The 20,150-nt window shown below is 42.9% G+C and overlaps 1 protein-coding gene across 1 annotated transcript in view; it reads left to right on the top strand.

Moving 5' to 3' along the window:
- The window catches only part of RPN1 (ribophorin I), a 28,212-nt gene that overhangs the window by 5,029 nt on the left and 3,033 nt on the right, over positions 1–20,150 (top strand). Inside the window, exons 3-8 of the mRNA XM_059390440.1 lie at positions 1,329–1,635; positions 8,431–8,640; positions 10,875–11,067; positions 15,694–15,793; positions 17,335–17,473; positions 17,720–17,839. Of these exons, the coding sequence (XP_059246423.1) occupies positions 1,329–1,635; positions 8,431–8,640; positions 10,875–11,067; positions 15,694–15,793; positions 17,335–17,473; positions 17,720–17,839 (1,069 nt within the window). The remainder of the gene's footprint in view (positions 1–1,328; positions 1,636–8,430; positions 8,641–10,874; positions 11,068–15,693; positions 15,794–17,334; positions 17,474–17,719; positions 17,840–20,150) is intronic.

The following is a 20,150-nucleotide window of genomic DNA, read 5'->3' on the forward strand; positions in this document are numbered from 1 at the left end:
GAGAGGGAACACAAGCAGTGGGAACAGGAGAGGGAGAAGCAGGCTTCCTGTCGAGCAGGGAGCCTGATGCGAAGCTCGATCTTAGGACCCTGGGATCATGACCTGAGCCGAAGGCAGACGCTTAAGGACTGAGCCACCCAGGCACCCCTATTCTCAGTGCTTCTAAACTGGAGGAGGAAGCAGTTGTGTCCTGCCCCATCCAGGACATTTGGCAATGTCTGGAGACGTTTTTAGTGACAGCTGAGGGGTGCTGCTGGCATCTCGTGGGTTGAGGCCAGGGATGCTCCTGAACATGTTGCAATGCCCAGGACAGGTCCCTTCTCCCAGCACACAAGTAGCCACTCACGAATGTGAACAGTGCCAAGGTTAAAAAATCCTATTTGCTGTGGAAGACTGCATTAGCTTATGCTGCAGTTTGTCATAAAAAGAAATAAAATATTTGATTCCTGACCAGCAAACCTTTGAGCCTTACAGCTCTTGGTTCCCACATGATTCAGAAAGCAGGTCTCCCTGCTTGGCAGAGTTTGTTTTTGTTTGATTTGGTTTGTTTGGCAAAGTTAAAAGAATTTTTTTCTCATTGGTTCTGAATTTTTTAAAAACGGAGAATATGACATAGTAACTATTGTTTTCTTACGCATATGCCCATTTATACATAATTTTACATAAGTGTATAAATGGGATAATGTTAAATTTATTGACCTGCCTGTATAAAGCTTAATGGCAATATTAAACTTGCCGTTTATCCTGCAACCCTAACATGACAATGTTCTGATCCATGAAAAAAAAAAATGTGCTCCTTAGACACTAGTATAGTCAGCTCTGTGTTGACTGCCTAGCCTTTCATCAGTCAGAAGCCTTCATTAGCTGCTGCTTCTGAGTTCCAATGAGAATTGATATTTATTTTCCTTTTTTTTTTTTTTAAGATTTATTTGCTATAGAGAGAGTGAGTTCGGGCTAGTGAGAAGGGATGGGGAGGGCAGAGGGAGGGGAAGAGAGACTCTCAAGCAGACTCCCTGCTGAGCACAGAGCCTGACAGCAGGCTCTGTCTTATGATCTCTTATCCTGAGATCATGACCTGACCTGAAACCAAGAGTCTGACACTCAGCCAGCTGGGCCACCCAAGCACCACTGTATTCTTGTTATTATAAACAACTGTGAAATGTATACCCAGACATTTGTCTTAAAAGACTTAAATTAATGGGTTAAAGTTGATCTCTTAAAGGTAGCTGCATTTGTCTTGGGTACAAAATGTTGCCATGACTTTGAGCTGCTACTTCTGTTTTTGTTTCCCTTCATTTCTTAATTTTCTTGCCTCGTTCTTCCTCTAGTGGGAGATTCTTCACAGTTAAGCTCCCAGTTGCTCTTGATCCTGGGGCCAAGGTTTCAGTCATCGTGGAAACAGTCTATACCCACGTGCTTCAGCCGTATCCAACCCAGATCACCCAGTCAGAGAAACAGTTTGTCGTGTTTGAAGGGAACCATTATTTCTACTCTCCCTATCCAACGAAGACACAGACGATGCGTGTGAAGCTTGCTTCCCGAAATGTAGAGAGCTACACCAAGTTGGGGAACCCCACGCGTTCCGAGGACCTCCTGGATTATGGACCTTTCAGAGACATCCCTGCTTATAGTCAGGTAGGCGCGTGTGGAGTCCACTCTGTCCCTGCCTACTTGAGAGAATGTCTCCTGGAGTGATCGCTAGTGCATGAGCTTGGCGCTGTGAGATGGGTGAAAATCTGAAGTCTTTTTTTAAAAAAATTTATTTATTTGTTTGACAGACAGATTACAAGTAGGCAGAGAGGCAGGCAGAGAGAGAGAGAGGAGGAAGCAGGCTCCCGGCTGAGCAGGGAGCCCGATGTGGGGCTCAATCCCAGGACCCTGGGACCATGACCTGAGCCGAAGGCAGAGGCTTTAACCCACTGAGCCACCCAGGTGCCCCTGAAGTCGTTTTTAAAGATCGTCCCAAAGATTTTCACCTGTTGTGAAATGATGCCATGTGGGTCACTGTTCTCATTTTGGGAGTACAGCTTGAGGCTGGGAGGTGTAGGAAGATTTTTAAGAAGGGCTCGAATAAGGAAAAACATGGCAGTTCATGAACCTCTCATAAACTTCATGACTTGGATTTTTGAAGCAAGGACACATGAGCTGAGTTGAATGACTGCATCAGCACTTAGGACCTGTGGAAGCCTGACAGTAGCCAGTGACAGTGATAACTAGAGATTGCTGAGGTCTCTGAGGGAGCCCACAAACAGCAGTCATCTTCCCCCCATTTCCAACTTCTGTGTACACTGAGAAACAAAAGTATTGAGGTAGGTAGTAAGTGGCAAAATATGTAGCTTTATAACAGGTAAAGACTAGGTTGAAGGATGCTGCCACTGCAGAGCTACAGAGGCATCAAATGCAAGGGCCGGGGAGGAGAAGAGGATTAGGGAAGGGAAGAACAACTTACTGACTCACCATCTTTATTTCCTAGGCTCTGTAGATAGTGTATTAAATAAGATCATTCATTTCATTGAATCAGAGTTAAAAATGTAGTTAAAAATTTTTTTTTTATTCTCTAGCTATAGACGAGGAAAGAATCAGTGAAACTAAATTACTAGATTACAAATAAATTAGCTTCCAGGGAAGATGGGCAAGTTGTATGTAGCACAATTCTAGCAAATATACTCACATTAAAAAAGAATAATAAAAAAGTAGCATTTGGAGGGTTGAAGTCAGGGTTGGGGGAGGAGGGAACAGGCATTGTGGCCGGAGGCCCCAAGATGGGAGACCAGGTGCTGTGCTGACGGGGATGGCTGCTGGGGTGATAAAGCGGGCTGCCTCATTGAGCCTAGGAGTTGGGCCTTAAACAGAGAGGGAGCAATCAAGGCTTTAAAAAGACTGTTGTTATGGAAAAGTTCAAACATATACAGAAGTATAGAGAATGGTGCAGTAACTTCCCATACACTTATCACTTCGACTCTGTGGGTATCAAAATCAAAATATTACTACACTTACCAGCACTCTTTTTTTTTTACTCTGCTGTAATATTTTGAAGCAAATCTTAGGAATCATGCCTTTTTTAGCCTACGAACTTGATTATCATCTCTGAAATACATGGATATTTAAGACCTGTGCATGCATTTCTGTGTTTAGAATGTATGTCACTGAGGATGTACAGTCACAATAGTTCCAGTGCCACTTGAAATAATTGTTTCTGTTTTCTCAGTCTCTCAGATGTTAGTTTCACATCTGTTCATTTTGGGTCATTTTCTGCTGTTTAAGAATCTTTTTTTTTTTTTTTTTAAGATTTTATTTATTTATTTGAGAGAGCATGAGAGGGGATGACAGAGGGAGAAGCAGACTCCCCATGGAGCTGGGAGTCTGATGTGGGACTCGATCCCAGGACTTCGGGATCATGACCTGAGCTGAAGGCAGTCGCTCAACCAACTGAGCCATTCAGGCACCCAAGAATCTTTTTTTAAATCTTTTTTTTTTTTTTTTTTTTAAGATTTTATTTATTTATTTGACAGAGAGAGATCACAAGTAGGCAGAGAGGCAGGCAGAGAGAGAGGGGAAAGCAAGCTCCCTGCTGAGCAGAGAGCCCGATGTGGGGCTTGATCCCAGGACCCTGGGATCACGACCCGAGCCGAAAGCAGAGGCCTTAACCCACTGAGCCACCCAGGCGTCCCAAGAATCTTTTTAATTGATACGATTTTTTGAAATGAAAACAACCAAAATTATGTAACAAGGTATATTCACAGAACTGTTGCTTCCATTTCTCCCTTCTGTCTGTTCTTGGTGACCATTTATATTAGCTTTTGGTTTATCTTTCTAATTTTTTTCTATAAATATACGCAGATTATAGTAAATTTATATTCCCCCCCCCTTCTCAAAAAGTAGCACCCTATGTGTACTGTGGACTCACAGGATGGCTGAGTCACCCTGTGGACAGGTTTTTGCTGGGAGAAGTGAGAGTGGCTCTCTGCGATTCCTGATGTCACCTTGTGGTGCGGAGAGCTTTTGGGGCGCATGCCTCTGTGGAGCTGAGGGACTGGCTGGTCTGAGTTGTGTTACTTTTCTTTTCTTTTTCTTAAAGATTTTATTTATTTATTTGTCAGTGAGAGAGAGACAGCACAAGCAGGGAGAGACGCAGGCAGAGGGAAAAGCAGGCTCCTCGCTGAGCACGGAGCCCGATGTGGGGCTCCATCCCAGGACCTTGGGATCATGACCTGAGCCGAAGGTAGCCGCTTAACTAACTGAGCCACCCAGGTGTCCCATGAGTTGTGTTTCTTCTAAATGCTTATTTATTTTTTTTTCCTCATTTAAAACTGAGTGATTCAGTTTATGTTGGGGGCAAGGATTTGTTAGTCTCTTTTGTAGGCTTCTAAATTTTGAATATTTTGGATTTTGGACTTTCTCCATTTTAAATAAATAAAATGCTCATGAGAGACTATTTGGCAAATACAGAGGGAAATTTGATGCCAGTTGACATCCACTTTTGACATAATAGTACGTGAGTCATTTCTTTCTAAGCATAGGGGCCTTTTTTTTTTTTAAAAGATTTTATTTATTTATTTGACAGAGAGATTACAAGTAGGCAGAGAGGCAGGCAGAGAGAGAGAGAGCGGAGGAAGCAGGCTCCCTGCTGAGCAGAGAGCCCGATGCAGGACTCAATCCCAGGACCCTGAGATCATGACCTGAGCTGAAGGCAGCGGCTTAACCCACTGAGCCACCCAGGCGCCGCATAGGGGCCTTTTAATGTGGAAATCATATCATGTATAAAATATTACATGATGCTTTTGCCGCTTAGACAAACATTTCTAAACATTTTACATTACTTTTGTAAGCCATTTTTTAAAAAAATATTTTATTTGTTTATTTGTCAGAGAGAAAGATCACAAGCAGGCAGAGAGGCAGGCAGGGAGAGGGGGAAACAGGCTCCCTACTGAGCAGAGAGCCCAATGCAGGGCTCGATCCCAGAACCCTGAGATCATGACCCGAGCCAAAGGCAGAGGCTTAATCCACGGAGCCACCCAGGCACCCCTGTAAACCATTGTTAATAGCCACTTAAGATCCTGTAATTTGATGTCTTATAACTTATTTGCTAAGTTTCCTATGTTGGACAGTTAGCTTTTTACCTATAACACTATAGTGGTCTTCTCTTCACATATAATTTTTTATATAGACTCAGGGTGGATTTTCTTTTTTTTTTGAAATTAAGTTTAGACTCAAATTCCAGTTAGTTAACATATGGTGTAATACTAGTTTCAGGTGTACAATATAGTGATTTTCAACACTTCCATACATCACCCAGTGCTCGTCACAGTAAGTGCCTTCCTTAATCCTCATCACCTATGTCACCCATCCCCCCACCCACCTCCCTCTAGTAGCCATCAGTTTGTTCCGTTTGTTCTCTGTAGTTGAGTGATTCTTTTTTTTTTTAAAGATTTTATTTATTTATTTGACAGACAGAGATCACAAATAGGCAGAGAGGCAGGCAGAGAGAGAGGAAGCAGGCTCCCCGCTGAGCAGAGATCCCGACGCGGGACTCGATCCCAGGACCCTGAGATCATGACCCGAGCTGAAGGCAGAGGCTCAACCCGCTTAGCCACCCAGGTGCCCCTGTAGTTGAGTGATTCTTAATATTTCTCTTTATACACACACACACGTATTCCGTTTGTTTCTTAGATTCCATATATGAGTGAAATCATATGGAATTTGTTTTTGTCTGACTGATTTCGCTTATCGTTATACTGTCTAACTCCATCCGTGTTACTGCAAGTATGAAGATTTTAATGGTGGAATAATATTCCATTGTGTTTGTGTGCGTGTGTGCATTTTTATCCGTTCTTTATCCATTCATCAGTCAGTGGGCACTTGCGCTGCTTCTGTATCTTGGCTAGTGTAAATAATGCTGCTGTAAACATAGGGATGCAGGTATGTCTTTGAATTAGTGTTTTTGTGTTTTTTGTGTAAATACCCAGAAATGCCATTGCTGGATCATAAAGTAGTTGTATTTTTAAGTTCTTGAGGAACCTCTGTGCTGGTTTCCACAGTGGCTGCACCAGTTTGCATTCCCAGTGCATTGAGGGTTCTTTTTTCTCCACATCCTCATCAGCACCTGGTGTTTCTTGTGTTATTGATTTTAGCTGTTCTGACAGGTGTGAGTTAGTATCTCATTGCGGTTTTGATTTGCATTTTCTTGATGATAAGTGATGATGAGCATCTTTTCATGTGTCTCTTGGTCATGAGAGAGATTTTCTGAAGTAAAAGTTTTCAAATCAAGGCATATGAACCTTAAAAAAATTTCTTGATGAGGGGTCACCTGGGTGGCTCAGTTGTTTGAGCATCAGATTCTTGGTTTTGGCTAAGGTCATGGTCTCAGAGTCATGAGATCAAGCCCCACCTTGAGCCCTGCCGTGGGCTCTGCACTCAGCTGCTAGTCAGCTTAGAGTTCTCTCTCCCTTTGCCTCTCCACCCATGTGAGCGCCCTCACTCTCAAATGAATCTTTTTTTTTTTAAAGATTTATTTATTTATTTGATAGAAATCACAAGGAGGCAGAGAGGCAGGCAGAGAGAGAGGAGGAAGCAGGCTCCCTGCTGAGCAGAGAGCCCGATGTGAGACTCGATCCCAGAACCCTGGGATCATGACTGAGCTGAAGGCAGAGGCTTTAACCTACTGAGCCACCCAGGCACCCCAGATTTTTAATTATTTTAAAAGATTCATTTGAGGGATGCCTGGGTGGCTCAGTGGGTTAAAGCCTCTGCCTTCGGCTCAGGTCATGATCCCAGGGTCCTGGGATCAAGCCCCACATTGGGCACTTTGCTTGGTGGGGAGCCTGCTTCCCCCTCTCTCTCTCTGCCTGCCTTTCTGCCTACTTGTGATCTCTGTCTGTCAAATAAATAAATAAAATCTTAAAAAAAATAAAATAATTAAAAATCTTTTGATGTATATTGCCAAGTGGTTTTTAAAAAGGATTTAGCTAATTTATTTTGGCACCGGCAGTCAGAAACTGCTAGTTTGCTCACACCCTTATCCATGTCAGCATTATACTATCAAATATGATTATGAATGAAGTTTTACTTTTAAGAATCTATTCATAGGATGAGTGAATAAAGTGGCAGGAGCCATGAGAATTAATAAAATATCCTTTTTCTTGGACTTTTGGGAAAGAAGGGTGTTTTCCTGATCCTTCTGTCCTTTAAGATCCCATATTTAAGGTTCCATGTGTGTATTCATAAAAGGGCACTTACATTACTAGTGACTAGAAAGATTTAATACTAATTTAAGTGGTGAAATTGGCAAGGTGAAGGAATTTCCAAAGGTATCTCCTTTAATTCTGTGAGGCCTCCCTGGGAGGCAGTATTTACTACGGAGGAGTGCATAGTCAGAGCTAAAAAGTTGAAGACTCCTAGGGCACCTGGGTGGCTCAGTGGGTTAAAGCCTCTGCCTTTGGCTCAGGTCATGATCTCAGAGTCCTGGGATCGAGCCTGCTTCCCCTTTTCTCTTTGTCTGCCTCTCTGCCTACTTGTGATCTCTCTCTCTCTCTCAAATAAATAAGATCTTTAAAAAAAAAAAAATCAAAGACGCGAAGAACTAATATTACCACTTAGATTTATTTATGACCTTGAATGTGTTAAAACTGCTGGGCCTCAGTGTTTTTAATTTGTAAAACGAGATGAGTAGTACTTCATTCTATTGTTTTGAGGATTAAATGACCATGCATTTGTTTGTCGCTCATCAAGAGTGACTGACATGTGTATTTTTGTTAGCTCCATACACTTAGCTAAACAGGTCTCTCTTCTGGGAACTTCTCTGGGTAGGTCTTCTCCATGTTAAAAAAAAATCCAGTAGTGTCATTAATCATCCTCATTTTTGAGGTTATTTGCTAGCTTATTGGGTAGACGTTATGTCTTTAGGAGATAGTATATATATCTTGTCAGAATTTTTCTTTATTATAGGTTAAGATTTAGTTTTCTTGCAAAACTGCAAAAATTATTCAAAAGGCAGTTTTAAGACCTCATTGTAGAAATTTTGAAAATAAAAACTACAAGGAGAAAGTAGAGACAATCTGGGAACTCTGTTTCCTACCGTGTTGGGTTTCTCCTGTATTTCATTTCAAGTTCTTTTTGTTCTTTTACGCCTATGGTGGCTATAAGATAAGTGGCATGTAGAAGTTTTTGTTTTTAAAGTACAAACGATACTTATGTTGGAACCTAAAACAATTTTGTATAGCCTGTTTTTCCATTTAGTAATACATCATGAATATTTATTTCCATATGCCATTAAAAAGTTCTATAAGCATTATTTTAGAATATAGCGTACTTTAGATACATCGTAACGGAGCCATTCTCTTGCTGATATATGGATTGTCTCCACTGTATTTGAAACTAGTGTTGATTCATCTGTCACCTAGACTTGCAACAACTTTTCTCCTTTCTCTCCAGGATGCATTTAAAGTACATTATGAGAACAACAGCCCTTTCCTGACCATCACCAGCATGACCCGGGTCATCGAGGTCTCTCACTGGGGTAACATCGCCGTGGAAGAAAATGTGGACTTGAAGCACACGGGGGCTGTGCTGAAGGGACCTTTTTCACGCTATGATTACCAGAGACAACCAGATAGTGGAATAGCCTCCATCCGCTCATTTAAGGTACAGGGTGTGCAACATGGACATCCGGAGAAAGTACCCTTTTATCACATTTGCCCTTTGGCTTTTTGAAAGTATCTAAATATGGACCATTGTTGAGGATCAATTGGTGTTCAAGTAGTTCAGTTCACAAGGTTAGAACCAACAGAAAGAATCTAAAAAAAAAATGACCCCATTTGTATAAGGAGGCCATTTTTAAAAAGATTTTATTTTTAAGTAATCTCTCTTAATCATGGGGCTTGAACTCACAACGCTGAGATCGAGAGTCATATGCTACATGGACTGAGCCAACCAGGTGCCCCAAAGTAGGCCATGGTTTTTTTTGTTGTTGTTGTTTGGTTTTTGTTCCTTTTTTTTTTTTTAAAAGGTTTTATTTATTTATTTGACAGAGACACAGTGAGAGAGTGGGGGAAGTGGGAGAGGGGGAAGCGGGCTTCCTGCTGAGCAGAGAGCCCAATGCGGGGCTCCATCCCAGGATGCTGGGATCATGACCTTCGCCGAAGGCAGATGATTAATGACTAAGCCACCCAGGCGCCCCATAGGCCCTGTTTTTAAAAGAATATTTGATTAATAGAGAAAGGAAAAACTATACCACCACCCAGAATTAGCATTGCTCATATTTTAATATTTCCTCTTTCTTTTATAGTGCTGTTTTTAAAAGATACTTGATCATATTGTATATGACATTTTATATATTTTTAGTCTTAATAAATGAAATCTTGTATTTTCAAATATAATAAAAAATGAAAACATGTTCAGTTGAAAACCTCCTTGAAAAACAGAGTTTGGGGGGCGCCTGGGTGGCTCAGTTGGTTAAGCGACTGCCTTGGGCTCAGGTCATGATCCTGGAGTCCCGGGATCGAGTCCCACATTGGGGTCCAGCTCCATGGGGAGTCTGCTTCTCCCTCTGACCTTCTCCCCTCTCATGCTCTCTCTCTCTCACTCTCTCTCTCAAATAAATAAATAAATAATCTTTTAAAAAAAAACACAACAGAGTTTGGGGCACTGGCCTCCTGCACAGTTGAAAATCTAGATATAACCCCCCCCGAAATATTATCCCCCCCCATTTTTATTTATTTATTTATTTATTTACTTATATTTATTTATTTGACAGAGAGAGAACACAAGTAGGCAGAGAGGCAGGCAGGGGGGTGGGGGTCAGCAGGCTCTCTGCTGAGCAGAGAGCCTGATGTTGGGCTCGATCCCAGGACCCTGAGACCATGACCCAGGCTGAAGGCAGAGGCTTAACCCTCTGAGCCACCCAGGGGCCCCTGGATATAACTTTTGACACCCAGAAAGTTTAAATACTAATATTCTCCTGTTTTCTGGAAGCCATACTATTAACATAAACAATCCATTATCATATATTTGGTATGTTGTATGTATTTTGTACTGTATTCTTTTTTTTTCTTTAAAGATTTTAATTATTTATTTGACAGAGAGAGATCACAAGTAGGCAGAGAGGCAGGCAGAGACAGAGAGAGGGAGAAGCAGGCTCCCTGCTGAGCAGGGAGCCTGATGCAGGGCTTGATCTCAGGACCCTGAGATCATGACCCGAGCCACCCAGGCACTTCTGTACTGTATTCTTAGAGCAAAATAAGTTAGAGAAAAAATGTTAAGAAAATCATAAGAGAAAATACTTTATAGTATTTATTCTATCTGTTGAAAAAGATCTATGTGTAAGTGGACCTGTGCAGTTGAAACCCGTGTCGTCCAGGGGTCATCTGTACTTCGTACTACAGAAGGGCTCATTATGAATTATTTCTTCATGAGTTATTTCTTCCTGATTATGAAAATACTCTTACAGATTTGGAAGTTATAGTAAAGAATATGAGGTGGAGAAATGGCCTCCATAACCCTACTACCTAGCAATTTAATGGAATTTCTCCCATTTTTAGTTTCTCTCCCTGCAGAGTAACTTAGAGATTATTTTTATCTTTATCTTTTTATTAATCCTTCAGTATACATAAAGGTAGTTGTGATCATCTTCATTATTTATTGTTTAAGAGAATTAGCTATTTGCTTACCATGATTGAGAAATAGATGTAATATTAGGAAATTTTGAAGCCTTGCGGGAGGCTAGATAGATCTCTTTTTAGGGTGTCCCAGTTTGGGACTGTTTCAATTAAATAGTGCTATGGGGAGGTTCTTGGTGCAGGAGGTCTTTTCTGTCTTTAGGATCATCTCCCATGAGTAAGTTTCTGGGGCATTTAGAAGGCTTGTTCCCTCTCTTGCAGACCATCCTCCCTGCTGCTGCCCAGGACGTTTACTACCGGGATGAGATTGGCAACGTTTCCACCAGCCACCTCCTTATTTTGGACGACTCCGTAGAGATGGAAATCCGGCCTCGCTTCCCTCTGTTCGGCGGGTGGAAGACCCATTACATCGTTGGCTACAACCTCCCAAGCTATGAGTACCTCTACAATTTGGGTCAGTCTTTAGTAGTTAGGGAATGGAAAGGGGAGAGACTATTACTTTCTTTCATTTCCTGCATTTTTTGTTTCTAGTGGTGGTTGTGTGTGTGTGTGTGTGTGTGTGTGTGTGTTTTAACAATTGCCATTTTGATGGGAAGAGAGTATTGTTATTTTTTGGAAGGCAGGGATATTAGGAACAACTTTTCATGGGTGGGGACAAATTACTATTGTAAAAGTAATACATGCATTTGGTAGTTAGTTCGAACAGTCCAGTAAAAGTCCTTTTCTTAACCCTCTTAAAACTTCTTAATTATATAACAGTTAAGTTATATAAATACATACTATATACAACATATGTTATATAATATATGCTATATAACATAATACATATCAATAATATAATAATATGTAATATTATGATCATTTTGTCATATTTTCTTCAAGTCTTCTTAAAACCTTTTAAATACAAAATTAGAGAAAACCACCAGAAAAATGTATAGCTCAGTAAATGACAATTAGAACACCTTGTAACCACCACTTACTCAGGCCAAGAAATTGAATTGAGCCAGCCAACCCAAAGGTTCTCCATGTACCTCTTCCTTCCCCACAATAGTGGTTACCATCCCAACTTTCAGTATCTGCTTTCTTGACTTTGTTCGGTTTTATCACCCAAGTGTGCATCTCTGGAGTCTCTAGTTTTGCCCTTTTCAAAAAATTTGATGTCTTATGAGTTTCTGTTAATCGTTCTCTCCTCCATCTGATTAAAAAAATATATAGTTTATCTGTTGAAGAACATGAGCCATTTGTAGTGTACAATCTGGATTTTGCTGACTTCTTACTCAGAGTGCCATTCAGTGTATTCCTTCCTGTGTCTTCTGTATTTCTTGCAAATTGAAAACTGTTACCTTCCTTGCTGTCTTATGAAAGGCATTATTGGCCCAGCTTGTATCTGATCTTTCCTTTCCTTTTTTTTCTTTTTGAATTTTATTTATTTGAGAGCACGCACAAGCAGAGGGAGCAGCAGGCAGAGGGAAAGGGAGAAGCAGGTTCCCCACTGAGCAGGGAGCCTAGCGTGGGGCTTGATCCCAGGACGCTGAGATCATGACCTGAGCCGAAGGCAGTTGCTTAACCAACAGAGCCACCAGCCTCTCCCAGTTTGTATATTTTCTGTCCCAGACATGGAATCAACCATTTTTCATCAAAGCCCTAGTATCTTCTTGTGGAAAAACATGTTTTTAAGACCATAGTCTGAGAACTAGGAATGCATATTGTTCTTAGTTTGGTCAGTATCTAGGCCTTTTCAGTTAATAGAGGTAGGTGTGTATTGTATTTGTGTAAGAAAATTATGAACTTATATAGTTAATGATATCTGTGTTATATCTGTATCTAATTCCATATTGAGAGTCCTTTTTCTGAAGGACAGAGAAGGTGACAGAATTAGAGCATTACACAATTAGTTTTATCCTGCACCTAATACACAGAAGTTTCAGAATAAAAATGATCATACTACCACTTCCAATGTGATTACTGAAAAGAATTTGTTTATTTTTTGGCATATCCTCTCCCTTTCCTACCCTATTGTTTAGGTGTGCTGTGCATATACTGTATATCTGTTGTCAGAACAAATAGCCATTACACAGTGTGCTCCCCCCACTTTTTTTTTTAAAGATTTTATTTATTTATTTAGAGTGAGAGCCAGTGAGTATGAGCAGGGGGCAGAGGTAGAGGGAAGGGAGAAGAGAAGCAGACTGCCTGTAGAGTAGGGAGCCTGACTTGGGGCTCCATCCCAGGATCCTGAGATCACGGCCTGAGCCAAAGGCAGACGCTTAACCAACTGAGCCACTCAGGTGCTCCGGGCCTCCCTGCTTTTAACTCTGGTCTTACCTCTATAGTAACTGTAGTTAATGCCAAAACCATGTCAGTGTTCACATTGACAGCTGTAGTCATTTTGATGATCTGAAGCTCATTCTCTTAGGGCTTATGGGAATGAGTTCTCACACATCGGTAGTTGATGACAGGTTGTGCCTTTTGTGCATATAAGCCATTTTGAGGAATATAACATAACTGGCTCATATGTCTTTCCTTGACATGTGTTCCTTTTTTGGTATAAAATGTCATTGTCGAGGTCTGATGATGATCTAATTTTTCTCCTTTATAAGTCACCTCCTCCTCCAAGTCTTTTTATATAAATATTGAAAGAGATTCTTTAAAATCTAATACTTTTAGTGGAACATGTTTTTTTTTTTTTAATATTTTATTTATTTATTAGAGAGAGAGAGATCACAAGTAGGCAGAAAGGCAGGCAGAGAGAGAGGGGGAAGCAGGCTCCCTGCTGAGCAGAGAGCCCAACTCGGGGCTCGATGCCAGGACCCTGAGATCACGACCTGAGCCGAAGGCAGAGGCTTAAACCGCTGAGCCACCCAGGTGCCCCAGTGGAACATGTTTTGGCAGTGGTTGCTGTGTTACTTTTCTTGGGTCTGCATTGTTTTTTCAACTTTTGAAACCTTTTTGTAAGTTTTCTCATTTGAGGCTCCTATTATTTCTATGTTGAGTCTTGGCCTGTTTTCAATATTTGGTAGTTTCTCTTGAGTCTTTTCTTCATTGAAAACTTTGCTTCTTTTTGCTTTCTGTTTATTATAAGACATTCCCTGTTGTGTTTATTTATTCTTATTCCTTATAGCTTATCCTTCATTTCTAAAACAATTTATTTCTAAAATTTATTTCCTGAAATTTTTCTGTATTCTGTCACTTTTCTGCCTTTCTGTTACTTTTCTGTAATTCTGGTTTGTAGTGCTCTTTCATGACTTATGTCGTTTTTATAGTACCTTTAGTTTATTTTGGAATACTGGGAACAGGTGTTTTTTTTTTTTTTTTTTTTTAAAGGGAGACTGCATGTGGGGGAGAGACTGCAGAGGGAGAGAGACTCCAAAGCAGGCTCCATGCTCAGCATGGACCCCAACGTGGGAATCAGTCTTTATGACCCTGAGAACATGACCTGAGCTGAAACCAAGAGTTGGATGCTTAATTAACTGAGCTACCCAGGTGCCCTACAGGAACAGTTTTAATCAGTTTTGTGGCATGTATTTCTGGCACGTTTTCATTTTCTCTTGAGATGTTCTTTTTTTTTTTTTAATTTATTCATTTGACAGAGAGAAAAAGTGAGCAGTAGAAGAGAGAGAAGCAGGCTTCCCGCAGGGCAGGGAGCCAGATGCGGGGCTCGATCCCAGGACCCTGGGATCATTACCTGAGCTAAAGGCAGATGCTTAACAACTGAGCCACCCAGGCACCCCGAGATGTTCTCTTTTTTTGTAGCTTTTGAAAATATAACTTAAGAGTGAGGGGCACCTTTTTTCTGTTGCTCAGTTTTGTTTTGTTTTGCTTTTAATTTAAAAAAGTTTTTTTTTAAGTGAGCCAAACTCATAATCCTGAGGTCAGGATTTGCATGCTCAATGAACTGAGCCAGCCAGGCACCTCTCTGTTACTCTTGGTTTTTTGTTTTTTGTTTTTTTTAAAGTTTTATTTATTATTAGAGAGAGAGTGAACATGAGATGGGGAGGGTCAGAAGAGAAGTGGGGAGCCTGATGGAAGACTCAATCTTGGGGCTCTGGAATCATGACCTGAGCCGAACAGAGTCACTCAGCCAACCAAGCAACCCAGGCGTCCTGTTGTTCATGTTTAATGTGAATTTTTAGGAGGAGGTGTTGTAACTGCCCAGTTTCCCTGTTGATTAAATACGGCAGCTTGCTTGTGGAGCCTGCCCTGTCAGTTTCCTGTAGCTCTGTTGTCCCTGTTAGGCTCCATTTTGATTTTCCTCCAGCAGTTTTTCCTCTGCTTAGGGTGCTGTCCTGGGAGGTGAGCTCTGCTGGCTTTCCCAAGTTCTCAGGGACTAGACTGCTCTAGACTCACAGGTCCATGGGCCTATTTGCTCGCCCACCATGTGAGGTTGGGGGAGGACTCTGGAGCTCTAGTCACTTTCTACAGTTGGCCTGCCTTCTTCTCTAGTCAAAGTGGTGGCCTCTTTGGGGCTCTTCTCTCCTCAGGTCTATCACTTGCCCTGTTGGCTCCCTCTGCTTTCTCCTTTACAGACACCAGTAATGGGCCGGTTGTGTGTTGGTGTTTTATAACTCCCCATTTGTATTTTGGGGTTCATGGAGATCTTTGTCTTACCTAGTTTTGTTGTAAAAAATGTTCCATGGGTTTTTGGTTTCACTGTCTAGTTGCTCTTTCTTTATGTAAAAATTGGGGAAGACCCATCAGTATGCTGCCAGCACCACCTCTGTCTCCCAGAATCTCCTAGTCCATTAACTTTAACAGATTTTTTTTTTTAAGATTTTATCCATCTATTTGACAGAGAGAGAAATAACAAGTAGGCAGAGAGGCAGAGAGAGAGGGGAAAGCAGGCTCCCCACTGAGCAGAGAGCCCAGTGCGGGGCTTGATCCCAGGACCCCGAGATCATGACCGGAGCTGAAGTCAGAAGCCCAACCCATTGAGCCACGCAGCTGCCGTTGATCCATTAACTTTAATGGCACCTCTTAATTCTGTTCTTTGTGAGATGAGAGTGTCCGTACCCTGTGCTTACCTCTAGCTCCTGTGTCATTTTCTCTGGTTTTCCTATTCTTGCATGTGTTTGTCTTTTTCCAGGTGACCAGTATGCACTGAAGATGAGATTCGTGGACCATGTGTTCGATGAGCAAGTGATAGATTCTCTGACAGTGAAGATCATCTTGCCCGAAGGGGCCAAGTGAGTGCAACTGTTCCTTTCCTCTGCTTCCTGTTTCTCTGGTAGTGGCCTTGTACCTCAAGGGGAAGCTGTGTAGTCTGGGGTGGTGTGGAGGTACTCGCACCTAGCTTTGACTGAGAGGTCTGCAGGGACTTTCTGACTGGAGTTAAAACAGAAACGTTAGACTCAGATGAGGGTACTGGGTTGATTTACGAACCACAGTGCCCAGAGTGCCTCTGCGGGACAGATGCGGCGTCCAGAGGGGATGGGATGACCTGCAACAGGACAGAATGTGGTCTCAGGACAGTCAGTTAGCCCTTGTACTGTGTGTGTACAAAAAAGAAGAGCAACAGTGGCTCTGTTTTATCCTGGGCTGGTCAGACCAGGTTCAGGAAGCAGAGGAGGGATGAGGGTGGGGAGTGTTCCTGCTGGTGTATTAGGGTTCCATGCTTACAGACAGTAGTGCTCTCTGGTCAGACCAGGTTCAGAAAGGGGGGATGGTATATTAGGCTTCCATGCTTACAGAGACAGTAGTGCTGTCTTTGGCCACTGTAAGCAGCAAGGAGTGCATTCGGAAGGGTAAGGTGCTTCTTATAAATTGGTGGCGTAGGGGGACCTAGGTGGATCAGCGGGTTAATCCTCTGCTTTCGGCTCAGGTCATGATCTCAGGGTCCTGGGATCGAGCCCCACATTGGGCTCTCTGCTTGGCAGGGAGCCTGCTCCCCCCACCCCCGCCTGTTTCTGACTACTTACGATTGATCACGTGTTCCCTCTCTCTCTCTGTGTCAAATAAATAAATTAAATAAATAAAAATAAATAAATTGGCTCTGCTCTACGTTGCAGAGCCAGAGCATCTCTGGGAGTCCATTTGGTGGAAACTGACAGTTGTTCATGGGTGACCTGCCCTTGGCATGAATGATAAACACCTGTGTGTGTCTTTGTGTCATTTTGCTCTAGGTTCACTTCAGAGGGGAACTTCTGCTTGCCTCTCTTGGGTCACATGCCCACTCTGGTCATCAGAAAGATCACTTACCAGATTTGTTCTTCCTGTGGAGGATATTCCACAGGGGATGGGGAGTTCTAGCAAAACTAGGGTGTGAGAACCTAGAGGAGAGAGAGTGGATCTAGGCAGACGAAAACAAGACATGTCCCACTATACGTTATAGAAGTTCTCAGTCACGGGAGGAGAAAGAACTTCTGGAGTGGACTTCTCAGGGGCTCCTTCAGGTACCTGAGAGAGTCTTGTTGGGTGGAGTGTGCAGAGGGCTTTGTGGGCTGTGTGAGTCTGGGGTTGGTTGGAACTGGCGAGCACTAGCAAGGACAAGATGCAGGGAGATGGTCGTTACCTCAGCGGAGAGCAGTCTACTAGTCAGGGTGCTCTGGCAGCGGGTCAGCTGTCTCAGGAGGTCTGGTGGTCCTTGGTGCCAGGAGGGGAGTGGAGTGGAGTATGAACTCAGTGATCCTGAAAGGCCCCCTGAGCCTTAGAATTCTCCAACCCCCAATAAACCTCGGTGGTCAGTGCAGTTTGTCTTAGGCCGTATTTCATTCCCACCTGCGTCCAGGAACATCCAAGTTGATAGTCCCTATGAAATCAGTCGGGCCCCAGATGAGCTGCACTACACTTACCTGGACACGTTTGGCCGCCCTGTGATTGTTGCTTATAAGAAAAACCTGGTGGAACAGCACATTCAGGACATAGTGGTGAGTAGCTCCACTGCTCTGCCTTTTGTGTCTTCCTCCGAACAGTACAGGGTCCTGGGAGCCAGGGACTTGGCTTTCTTTATCTTACCCTCCTTGGGCTGCAGGGCTTTGAGTGTAGTCACCTCTGGGGGTATGTGGTGCAGCCTGCATGACAGTGGGCCTGCTGAGGCCCCTCTGTTGCTCCCAGGTGTCTGAGTCCTTGCAGACCTTTGGAAGCCAGTCCTCCTTGTTTGTTCCCTCCCCTAGGTCCACTACACGTTCAACAAGGTGCTCATGCTGCAGGAGCCATTGCTGGTGGTGGCTGCTTTCTACATTTTGTTCTTCACTGTCATCATCTATGTCAGGCTGGACTTTTCCATCACAAAGGTACCCCTTGGCTTTTTCCCCACATTTGTTTGTCATTTTGTGTCTTTGATAATGTGTTTCGTTAACTTGACTGAGCACTGTGGTCCTCTCAGCAAGCCCAAGGCAGAACCATGTTGCCAGCAAGCCTCTCCCCTGCCTGTGGCCTCTGCTGATCCTTACCTCATGTAAAGAGAGAGACCTTGTTCTTGTTGCTGTGGTCACAGAGCATGCGGGGTTGTGAGGCGGGTTGGTGCTAGTGTGAGTACTGTGGAAACGGCAGCCTGGGTTTCATGGTGGGGCTCCCCTGAGGAGGCTGACAGGCAGAGAAAGTAGGGAAGGGCATTCAGCTAGAAGGAAGAGTTTGTGCAACAGCAGGGAGGGCTTCGGTGGAACCTACAGGGAGCAGTAAGGTACAGGTAGCAAAGATGTTGATCTGGCTGGTTCCATAGGCAGCCCAGTGAGACAGCTGCTAGCAAGCCCTGTCATACAGAAGGGCTGAGTGGAGGCTTTACTATGAAATAGTTCCACTTTTTAAGTTATAAATGCTGCTTTTGTTTATTTGTTTTTTAAATTTTATTTTGAGTAGGCTCCACACCCAATGTGGGGCCTGAACTCATGACCCTGAGATTAAGAGTCATGTGCTCCACTGACTGAGCCAGCCAGGCGCCCCTGCTTTTATTTATTTATTTTTAATTTTTAATTTTTTCTTTAAAATAATTCCACATTTCTGGAAACTTTGCAAGAATAGTGAAAATAACGATCGTATGTTTTGTGCCTAGACCTAGCACTTAACATTTGGTCTCTCCTGATATAATTTTTTCTGGGCTATTTGGGAGTAACTTGGAGACATTTATATACTCCACCCCTTTGAGTACTAAAGCATGTGTGTAGCTTATGGGCAAGTCTTCTCTTTTTTTAAAAAAGATTTTATTTATTTATTTGACAGACAGAGATCACAAGTATGCAGAGAGGCAGGCAGAGAGAGAGGGGAAGCAGGCTCCCTGCTGAGCAGAGCCTGATGCGGGGCTCGATCCCAGGACCCTGAGATCACGTCCTGAGCTGAAGGCAGAGGCCTGACCCACTGAGCCACCCAGGCACCCCAAGAATCTTCTCTTACCATAATCACAGTAGAGTGATCTAACTTAGGAAATGTTATGTTGGTGTAACGCTGTTAACCAGCATGCAAGCTGTGTTTCAGGTTTGGCGGACTGTCCCAGTGACCGTATCATTTTTAGCACTTGTTTTTCTTCCCTCAGAATCCAGCTGAGGATCATGCATCCCATTTTGTTGTCTTGTTTGTTTTAATCTGGGACAGCCCCTCAGCCTTTCTTTGTCTTTAATGACCTTGACATTATCTGACATTGTAGAGACGGGTTTTGTCGAGTATCCCTTAACTTAGAGGAGTATCCTGTGTTTCTCTCTGATTAAATGGAGATAATGCATTTTTGGCAAGAATGCTATAAAGTGGTTCCGTGTCTGCAGGGCATCCCATCAGGGGTACCTGATGTCTGCTGGTCCCAGTGCTGGGATGTAACTCTCCTTACTTGGCTAAGTCGATGTCTGCCTAATTTCTTCATGTTAAAGTTACAGTTTTTTTGTTTCAATTAATGTCTGGTCTGTTTGAGGCTATATAAATACTCTCCTATACATTCACTGATTAGTTCTAGCATTTAATATTAATTCCTGTCTGAATCTGCTGTTAGTGTGGTGGTTGGAAAACTGATTTCCTTAGGTTGGCCCTGTGCTGGAAGGAGAAGCTTCTCTTCCTGGTTGACTGATTGGCTGGTTGTTACTTGTAGGGACTCCTGGCTTCTTACCTTGCTCTGTGGGCAACTGTCTACTGGTGCTACTTATTTTGATGCTCAGATTATCCCAGATTTGTCAGTTTTTGTCATGTCTCATCATTTTTTCAAGCACTTCCTTATCATTGGGCACAGCAGCATGTTTCAGGTATATTCTGTACTTTCTCCAGGCAGTCCTGGTTCCGTTCAATGTGGAAATGGTACCTAGAGAGCATGATCTGGGAGCTAGGTGTGATCATTGCTTTTGGGGTGTCACTGTGTCTGGGCCTTTCAGCAGACAGAGCCAGGGGAGAGAGGTATGGTATTTATAGGAGCAGTTAACACCGCTGTCTCACATCAGTCTGATGCCGCAGGATTCTTAACCGTCCTTCCTCATTCCACAGTTTTCACTTCTCTCCTGGATCCCCAAATCAGTGTGTTTATTCATTTGTTAAATTCCGTAAACACACAAAATAGTTTCAGAATTGCTGCCCTCGTGCCCTCAGAAACACCAGACCTATCAGGTAGAGTCCCTGGATTTTGTTAGCAGT

This window comes from Mustela nigripes, chromosome 2 (assembly GCF_022355385.1).
Source record: "Mustela nigripes isolate SB6536 chromosome 2, MUSNIG.SB6536, whole genome shotgun sequence".
Classification (NCBI taxonomy): domain Eukaryota; kingdom Metazoa; phylum Chordata; class Mammalia; order Carnivora; family Mustelidae; genus Mustela; species Mustela nigripes.